General features: G+C 38.6%; 1 protein-coding gene across 4 annotated transcripts in view; it reads left to right on the top strand.

Moving 5' to 3' along the window:
* LOC107709650 (histone acetyltransferase p300-like) overlaps window positions 1-10,004 on the top strand; it is a 29,643-nt gene that overhangs the window by 6,768 nt on the left and 12,871 nt on the right. For 2 of the 4 annotated variants that reach the window (XM_016514232.1, XM_016514230.1), the window contains exons 3-14: window positions 1,293-1,463; window positions 1,550-1,871; window positions 2,008-2,121; window positions 2,331-2,537; window positions 2,797-2,902; window positions 3,079-3,210; window positions 3,655-3,772; window positions 3,859-4,042; window positions 4,258-4,335; window positions 5,281-5,369; window positions 5,478-5,630; window positions 8,176-8,601. In XM_016514232.1, coding sequence (XP_016369718.1) covers window positions 1,293-1,463; window positions 1,550-1,871; window positions 2,008-2,121; window positions 2,331-2,537; window positions 2,797-2,902; window positions 3,079-3,210; window positions 3,655-3,772; window positions 3,859-4,042; window positions 4,258-4,335; window positions 5,281-5,369; window positions 5,478-5,630; window positions 8,176-8,601 — 2,100 coding nt within the window. Of the gene's footprint in view, window positions 1-1,292; window positions 1,464-1,549; window positions 1,872-2,007; window positions 2,128-2,330; window positions 2,538-2,796; window positions 2,903-3,078; window positions 3,211-3,654; window positions 3,773-3,858; window positions 4,043-4,257; window positions 4,336-5,280; window positions 5,370-5,477; window positions 5,631-8,175; window positions 8,602-10,004 lie in introns of all 4 variants that reach the window. The other 2 variants (XM_016514231.1, XM_016514229.1) reach the window with 1 other exon arrangement.

Below are 10,004 nucleotides of genomic sequence, written 5' to 3'. Positions count from 1 at the left end.
AAGGAGGGGGCTTTGTAGAAAACGAAGCGTTTGAGAGAGGCGGGGCATATAGGAATGTACAGTATGTACAGTATTTGAAAAATAATGTGTTTTTTGAACATTAAAGAATGTCAACATATTCTGTTACACCAAATACACCAAATAATGATCTTTAAAAAAGCATCATATGACCCCTTTAAAAGTAGCTTTCTCATTTGAAGCACATGGCTATCTGGACTGGAAAGGTGAGCATTTTTCTCACAGAATGTAGATTAGTACTTAATAACAGTCAATTCTTTGTAATCAGCTTTAGAATATAAATGATTATTAGGTAAATATCTTACAAAATGTCTGTATTGCTACAACCCAATTCCTCATGATCTCATATCTTTCATAGGGCATTAAATTGTTTATTTTTCCCCCAAATTCTATATTTCTGTTTGAATTTTTCTGGATTCTATTTTAATGGTTAAAATTTTAATAATCAAACGATCAACTGAATTCATACAATTTTTACAATTTACTAAATAGTTACATTAAATTAAAATGTAATTAATTTACCAATAGTTCCCTATTAAATTATTTTATTTTTTCCCAGAAATTCTGTTGACTTTTTTTTCTGTTTTATGATTTAATAAAAATGTATTATCAAAGCTGGTGGTAATCAAATAACTGTAGAAAACTTGAACAATTTAATGAATCTTTTAAAATGTTATCTAATAAAAAGCCTGTTGTACAGCAAATTGATTGCAGAAAAAGTGCTGTACAACAGGTTTACTGTTTAAATTAAAGGACAAAATCATGGATGAAAAATTGTGTGATATTCCTTAAGTAATGTTTTAATAAGTTGTATTATTATTTCTTTGAGAAGTAAATGTTACTGTATAATGGTAATATATTTGTCATAATTTCATTGAATTAAACCAAACGTTTATTTTAGGGGTTTATAGTGAAGACCTTTGAGTTGCTATGTGTATCTGACAATAGTTTTATCAAATGAAAAGTTGAAATGCTCGTGAAGGGAATTCGCAGTGCAGCTCTTGAGATCAAGATTGAAAAACACCACTAGCATGCTTCAGTGTGTAGACTAAACTGTGCTGACACCGACATTAGTCCATATTGCAATTTGATTAAACGTACAGTCCTCCTTTAATGTATTTTGACATTGATGTACAGTAAATTCCTTTTTATGACTGGATTCCAAGATTTTGTCCACATGGTGGAAATAATAGGTCCCTACACACATCCATAGGAGTTTTTTTGTTTGTTTTTTTAGAGAAGCATTCTTATTTCCCTCTGTCTGTTTGTTGCAGATGGGGATGAATGCAGGTTCAGGCCCCTATGGAGGCCCGTATGGTCAGCCTGCCAGTCAGGGCCTGGGTGTTGCAGGGCTGGCCCCTCAGCTCCAGAACAAACCAGGTCTCCCCAACAGTCCGGCCCAGTTTAACCTCGACAAGAAGCCTGTGCAGAGCATACCTGGCATGGTTTGTATTCAGTCATAAAGACTTTAGACTCATTTGAAAGAAATCTACAAAATATCCTAATGTCTATTATTTTGTGATTTTCACAGCAGGCTTCCCAGCCTTCCCCAGTGGGTGCTGGCGGAGGCGCAGGAATGGCCAGCATGGTGCCTAACACCCAAGGAACTCTCGGGCCCGGATCAGCTCCATCAGCTGTGTCTGCAACAGCGGTGGGAGGAGTTCCTCCAGCAGCCGACCTGGAAAAGCGCAAACTCATACAGCAGCAGCTGGTGCTTTTGCTCCATGCCCACAAGTGCCAGCGGAGGGAGCAGGCCAATGGGGAAGTAAGGCAGTGTAACCTGCCCCACTGTCGCACCATGAAGAACGTCCTCAACCACATGACGCACTGCCAGGCTGGCAAATCTTGCCAAGGTGAGTGTATAAACTGCACAGAATTGAAATAACGTGGCACTTTTGTGGCATGTGGTTCTATTGTTCAGCAGTTCTGCCTATTTATACAACATGGTGCTATTACTAATATTAGGTTTGTGTTTTTATTGCTTTTTAGTGGCGCACTGTGCCTCATCCAGACAGATAATCTCTCACTGGAAGAACTGCACGCGGCATGACTGTCCAGTATGCCTACCACTGAAAAATGCAGGAGACAAGAGGAATCAGCAGAGTGAGTGTGTGTATTAATTCAGAACATGCTGTTTCATACATCTCAACTTACTTTTTGTTTGTATGTATTTGTTTTTGCTGTTAGAATCTTATCATTGTCTTCAATGTTGCAAAATTGGACATTTCAACAGTTGTATGACTATTAAGTTTGTATGGAAACTGTCACTTAATTTGATTTATTTGATTTTTTTTTTCTCCAAATGATTTCAGCTCTCCTAGGCACTGGTGGTGTGGGGTTAAGTTCTTCTTTGGGTAATGTAACTGGTGGTACACCCAGTGCCCCCCATCTCAATACCCCAGGGCAGATAGACCCCAGTTCCATCGAGAGGGCTTACGCAGCCCTGGGCCTCACATACCAGGGAAACCAGGCTCCCCCTCAGCCTGTCCAACAAACACAACAGGCAATGAACACAATGGGTAATGACAAACCGAGACTTCAAATTTTATTTGAACAATACTTTCCAGTATTTTTTATATATATATATATTTTTTTGTATTTGTCCACTGCCACTTAAAAGTTTGGGGTCAGTGAGGTGTTTTGTTTTAAATTCCTTTATTCAGCAAGGATGTGTTAAATTGATCAAAAGATAAATACATTTTTTTAATAGACATTTTCATTAGACTTGGAAATGAAGTTTTGCAGTGGTACCTATTCTCATGACCTTTCTTGTTACAGGAGCAAATCCCATGGGAGTAAACGGAGCAGTGGGTGGTCAGTCTCAGAATCCGCAATCTAACCTTCTCCAGGAAACGATGTTGCATCTGAATATGAACTCTCAGAGGTAAACAAACCCTTGGGTTCATCGTGCGTAACTAGTCGCCATTCACTTCTCTGGATTCAGTTGGTCTTAAAATCTCACAGTAACACTAATCCACAGCAGCAGGTGTCTGTCAGCTTTGACAAGTTCATATATAAACATAGAGTGGTCCTTATTTGTTTTCGCTCCCCTTTCCCCAGTCTGATGAATGACAATGCTGTGGGCGGTGTGGGGTCTATGCCTGTGGCCAACCCAGCTGCCAGTGCTGGCATGAGCAAGAACTGGCACGAGGACATCACCCAGGATCTACGCAACCACCTGGTGCACAAACTGTAAGTTGTACACTGCTATGTGAAAATTATGCCTGAAGAAGTTACGTTAACATTTTTTATTAGTCACATTTTATAGTGAAATAATTAATTTTTTTTGATCAGATACTGAAATGAACAATCTTATAATATTTGTTATATTGATGTGTGTTGGTTGTCAATTGTTGTTTTTCATTACTGCTGTGTTATTACTATATTTATTTTAAAATAAATTGATCTTGCCATGAAAATAGCCATAGATGCTGGTGTGGCAATAAAAATAAACAAACAAACAAATAGATAAATTCTAGTATTCTTATATATAAATATCTAAATTCTTTATAATAACCAATAATAACCAGTAATTTATTAATAATAATAATAATTACCAATAAATAACAAATGAAAACCAAGGCTTTTGATATTCAGTTGATATTTATTTCCTTTGCTGCTCTTCAATTTCTTCAGGGTCCAGGCCATTTTTCCCACTCCAGACCCTGCTGCACTGAAGGACCGGCGGATGGAGAATCTAGTGGCCTATGCGCGTAAAGTTGAGGGGGATATGTATGATTCCGCTAACAGCAGGGTGAGGGTATTGTCTTGTTGCCTGTTAATGATTTGTGTTTAATTGTAATGACTGATTTGTCACCATTTATACATCACACTTTTCAGGCTGAGTATTATCACCTGCTGGCGGAGAAGATTTATAAAATCCAGAAGGAACTGGAAGAGAAGCGAAGGACACGGTTACAGAAGCAGGGCATGATGCCTACGCAGCCTGGTATGCCCCCCACTGGCCTGCAGCAAGGGCCCACTGGGATTGGTCAGACAGAGCTACCCACAGGACTGCCTTCTAGTGAGTACTCATCCACCAAACTTGTCTCTCTTTGCGACCAATTAGCAGGTAACAAAATGCCTATTGGCTATTAAAAAAGGGACAAGCCTTTCAATGTTTCCTACCCAAACGTCTGGTCCTAAAGGAAATATGTCAACAGAACAGAAAACTGCTCTAGTCCAGCAATTTCACAGGGTCTTGTTTTTTGTTTTATTGTTTTGCCCCTCTACCTGCAGATGGCCCTCTCTCGGATCCTTCAGTGGTGCGGCCTATTGGTCCAAACCAGATGTTGAACAGGATGCAGAATGCTACCGGTCTGTATATCTCATATACTTGTATTTGTGTTTACTGAGATATTCTAAATGTTTAATTTTATATATGTGTACACTACTGATCACAGTTTCTTTTTTTAAGAAATACTTTTATTCAGCAAGAATTCATTAAGATTATCAAAAGTGACAGTAAAGACTTTTGCGTTGTAACAAAAAAATCTATTTCAAATAAATGCTTTTCTTTTGACCTTTCTGTTCACCAAAGAATATTGACAAAAATATGTATACATCATGGTTTCCACAAAGAATTAAGACTGAAGACTGGTATGGTGGCTGCTGAAAATTCAGCTTTGCCATCACCAGAATAAAGTACATTTTAAAATATATTAAAATAGAAAACTATTGTTTTAAATTGTAATATTTAACAATATTACTGGTTTTACTGTATTTTACTGTACATACACACACACACACACATATATATATATATATACAGTATCTCACAGAAGTGAGTACACCCTCACATTTTGTAAATATTTTATATCTTTTCAGACACTTTGCTACAATGTAAAGTAGTGAGTGTACAGCTTGTATAACAGTGTAAATTTGTTGTCCCTTCAAAATAACTCGACACACAGCCATTAATGGCTAAACCGCTGCCCACAAAAGTGAGTACACCCCTAAGTGAAAATGTCCAAATTGGGCCCAGTTAGCCATTTTCTCTCCCTGGTGTCATGTGACTCATTAGTGTTACAAGGTCTCAGGTGTGAATGGGGAGCAGGTGTGTTAAATTTGGTGTTATCGCTCGAATGCCAACATGTACTGTGACATACTGAAGCAGAGCATGATCCCCTCCCTTCGAAAACTGGGCCGCAGGGCAGTATTCCAAGATAACATGACCCCAAACACACCTCCAAGACGACCACTGAGATACTGTGTATATATATATATATATGTATTAACTCTCCTCTGCTCTGTGCATTGCAGGCATGAACCCATTTGGGAACCATATGGGAATGCAGTCCATGGGCCAGAGATCTACACCTCCTCTTCCAATCAGCACACCTCTTAACCAGGTCATTACTGTGACCGGAAGTGATACCTTTTCTAGTTTTGTGGTTTAAGTGTTTTAAGTGTGTGCACAAAATATTTCTTCTAAATGCTGAATGTTTTGGCTGTTTCAGGGAAGCATGGGCAGTGTGAGGATGCCACAACCGAATGTTGCACAGATGCAAAATCAGTACAGGCAAACTGGACCGTTTCAAGGTTCAAATCCTGTTCTTGGTGCTGGATCTGTTAATATGGCACACCCAGGAAATGACAGCCATGTCACTCAAGTAAGAGGGCATAGATGTTCTCTGAATTGTATTACACTGAGCGAATATTACATCTAATATTACACATCAATACATGTTATATTTTTGGTAGACATGTGGTCCTAGTCTTTCCACACTGAGCGCGATGCAAAAAAGCGAGGCGAATCACGACGAACGGTGCTTTCACACCGAACGCGAAACGATTGTTCGCTTTCTGCTAATTCACGCCTGCACGCTAGGTGGCGCCGACCAACAAGGCATTTTTCCTCCGATATGTATCTCGTAAATGGATTTACTCATCCCCTGCTCAATATACAGCATTAAATTAAGATAAACAAGGTTCTACACCAGAAACAGACTATCTAGAATGCTTACAAGAATAGGCTACATCCTAAAATATAATTAGAAGTACAATTAGCATCAAGCTACACTTGAAAATGTATGTAATTATTAATGTATTTGCTTACCCACTTTAAACCATCATCGAGTGCTTGTAATAACTTCCAGTTGTGAGCTATAGTTGATTTTGGTTAAGCAGACACATGCACTCTTTGTATGTTTAATAACGCTACACTGCTAATATTTGTCATAAATATCCTTTATTGCTATAAAAATACCACGAGCTGCATACAAAACACATATAGAAAATATATCGTCATAATCATATGTCTATTTGCTTTCATATTTCATGTGTAGAAAAGTGAACGTGCTCTGACTCATAACACTCGCGCACGTGGAAGAAAACGGACGGTGCTCTACAGATCACATAATTCAGTGGACATTTAATAGAAATGTTATTCTGTATAAAGAGCATGTGAGAATAAATCTGTTCTTTTTTTTATTTTATTTAATTTTTCCATTTCAGAGGGAAAATACATACAGAGATCAGGACATACATATTTTCTCAGAAAGAAAGAAAAAAGAAAAAAGAAAACGCATACATACACCTTAATGTTACTATGAAGAGTATGTATATACAGAGTATGTATGCCCTCAATCTTGAAAACAAATTTCTCAAATGTTACATACGCATTATATTTTCTTCCTCTTAACAACAACTATATACAAAAGAACATGGGGAGCTATTGCTTACAACTCATACAAAAAGATACCTTAAAAGAACAGTTACAATTCAAGAAAAATCTGGGCGTACTGGTTTAATATAATCTATCCATTTATTCCAAACTAGAAAAAAACCTTCTATCTGAGTTCTTAATGAAAAAGATAGTTTTTCCATCACATATATAATGTGTATTGTATCAATCCACTCTTCAACTGTGGGTGTCTCTGGCTTTAGCCATTTTCTAGTAATTACTTTTTTACTAGCCGCCAGAAGAATTAACAACAGTTTCTTATCCTTATTGTTCCACCCATCTAAATTTATATTACCCAAATATAGAGATTCACAATAAAATTTTAAATTTTCCTTTTTATCTCTTGCCAATATGGGGTTAGTTTCTGACACCCCCAAAAAATATGGTAGTGGTTAGCTTCCTTTTCCCCACATAATCTCCAGCAGCTAGTACCCTTCCCTTGGTGATTTTTCTGTGATGGTGTAATAAAGAACCTAATAACATTCTTCCAACAAAATTCTCTCCACATGGTTGAGCTTGTAGATTTCCATTGTGTTTTACAAATTTTCTCCCAATCCTCATCTGAGACATTAAAATTCCCTTCCAGAGAATAAATCTGTTCTCAAATACCAATGATAACAAGAACTCAGCATGCACGTATATACAGAGTATGTATGCCCTCAATCTTGAAAACAAATTTCTCAAATGTTACATACGCATTATATTTTCTTCCTCTTAACAACAACTATAAACAAAAGAACATGGGGAGCTATTGCTTACAACTCATACAAAAAGATAATTTAAAAGTACTGTTACAATTCAAGAAAAATCTGGGTGTACCGGTTTAATATAATCTATCCATTTATTCCAAATTAGAAAAAAATCTTCTATCTGAGTTCTTAATGAAAAATATAGTTTTTCCATCACATATATAATGTGTATTGTATCAATCCACTCTTCAACTGTGGGTGACTCTGGCTTTAGCCATTTTTTAGTAATTTCTTTTTTACTAGCCGCCAGAAGAATTAACAACAATTTCTTATCCTTATTGTTCCACCCATCTAAATTTATATTACCCAAATATAGAGATTCACAATAAAATTTTAAATTTTCCTTTTTATCTCTTGCCAATATGGGGTTAGTTTCTGACACCCCCAGCAGCTGCTCCGGTCACGTGATCCTAGCTCAAATCTTATTGGACGGCCTGTGTTTTCACTTTGCGAAACTGAAACGATTCATCGGACTGGTTCGAAAAAAAACATTCGCATTTTCCGTGCCCGAATGTTCGCGCTCTATGTAGAAGCATCCATAGAAATCTACTGTTTTATTCTAGCTCGTCATCGCGTCCGATATTCATTTCGCTTTTTCGCGGTCAGTGTGGAAAGGCCTTTAGTCATTACACATTCTAGAGCTGCAATGCATCATGTATGATACTTGCTCAGAACTGCATCATGAATGCATTCTCAGTGTTTGCTCTATTTTTATTTTGTCAGCAGGGGCAAATGCCTACTTTATCATCTTTACCAATGGGCAGTCCTTTAGCACAGCCGGGGTCTGTTGGAGGGGCAGGCAGTGGGTCCTCGGTGGGCTCTCTGGGTCCCAACAGCATGAGTGGGGTTCCTCCATTGTCCACCACAACACAGTCAATCAGCCTCCCCCAATGCTCACCCTTCTACCAGAATTCTCCTTCCCCAGCTCATAGCCGCACACCCACGCCCACACCGGGTTCCCAGACACCCCAGCCTCACACACCCAGCCTACCCCAGTTAGCCACGAGTGGCAGTCAGCAGCAGTTACTTCCGTCCGCCAGTTCTGACAATGCCATGCAGCCTCAGCAGCAGTTATTAGGAGGAACTCCTCCTGCTGTGTCTCATAGTGGCCTCTCTACGCCAAATGCCAGCCAGCATCCCCGCACTCCAGTGAGTACTGCCGTTTGGTATACAACAAAAATCCTGGGGCCTCATTTATAAAATCTTGCCTAGAATGATCCTAAATGTGAATGTTTGACAACTTCTGAAATGTTCCTACGAGTAATTTATAAAATGTCCATACGCACAAAAATATTCCTAAATGCATTCCACTTTAAGAGGAAGTACAGTGTTAAAGGGATAGTTCACCCAAAAATGAAAATTACCCCATGACTTCCTGGGTGTATATGGCTTTCTTCTTTCAGATGAATACAATTGGAGTTATATTAAAAAATGTCCTGGCTATTCCAAGCTTTATAATGGCAGTGAATGATTTTCACTGATCGAGATTTTGAAGCCCAAAAAATTGCATCCATCCATCATAAAAAGTACTCCACACGGCTCCGGGGGGTTAATAAAGGCCTTCTGAAGTGAATTGATGCATTTGTTTAAGAAAGATATCCATATTTAAAACTCTATAAACTGTAGTCTCTAGCTTCCACTAACTGTTGTACATGCTTTCATGAGAGATCCGATTGTATTTGTCTGAAAGAAGAAAAATCGGGAGTAATTTAAATTTTTTGGGTGAACTTATCCCTTTAACAAACGCATCAACTCCACATTTAAAATAGCTACAAATTTCCCTTTATAGTTCAGAAGTATGGCATCCATAATCAAGCTTAAAGGGTTAGGTCACCCAAAAATGAAAATTTAGGCTGTTGGCATTCTAGGTGTATATGACTTTCTTCTTTCAGACGAATCCAGTCTGAAGAGCAATTTTTGAAGGGGACACAAATAATACAGCTAAAATTGTACTTGTAAGGATATTTATATACAGAGGAACGCCTTACTAGTATTAGTGTAGCAGGGAGACCGTGCCAAATTAGACAACGTCAAGCTGTTGTAGTCACACCTCGACAACGCTCGTGTCCATTGTATCCGTCACAGTGTTGCCAAGTCCGCAGTTTTCCCGTGGAATTGGGCTACTTTACCACTGTTGCCGCGGGTTGTTTTTCATGTCCGTGGGTTGAAGCGACTCCAGTAACATGATATTTATCCCCTGGAATGCGAATTTTAGCAGGGGAACCCCGCCAAAAAAACGTGTATTTTACCCACCGGAACGCGATTGGGCTAGTTTTGTGTAGCGATTGGGTGGGTTTTCTTGTGAAAACCTGGCAACCCTGCGCCGTTCAGAAGAGATCAAAACAACGGTCATGAATTAGAAGTACAAAACGAGGATTTCTAAAGAAGAATGTCAGAGGATTTCGATATAAGCCAAGAGGAGACTGGTTTTCCTGTGCTAAAGTAAGGAAACTTTGCTTCCTTTGCTCCTGTTAACAAACGTTGGTTTTCACGAGACTCACTGGCACATGCGCAGCACTGACCTCATACGTCATCAGCCCGGAGCTGCTTCC

The sequence above is a fragment of the Sinocyclocheilus rhinocerous genome, unplaced genomic scaffold (assembly GCF_001515625.1).
Source record: "Sinocyclocheilus rhinocerous isolate Xijiao unplaced genomic scaffold, SAMN03320098_v1.1 scaffold4100, whole genome shotgun sequence".
NCBI classification, from domain to species: domain Eukaryota; kingdom Metazoa; phylum Chordata; class Actinopteri; order Cypriniformes; family Cyprinidae; genus Sinocyclocheilus; species Sinocyclocheilus rhinocerous.
Note: the sequence above shows the minus strand (reverse complement) of the source record. Positions and strands in the feature narration are given on the sequence as shown.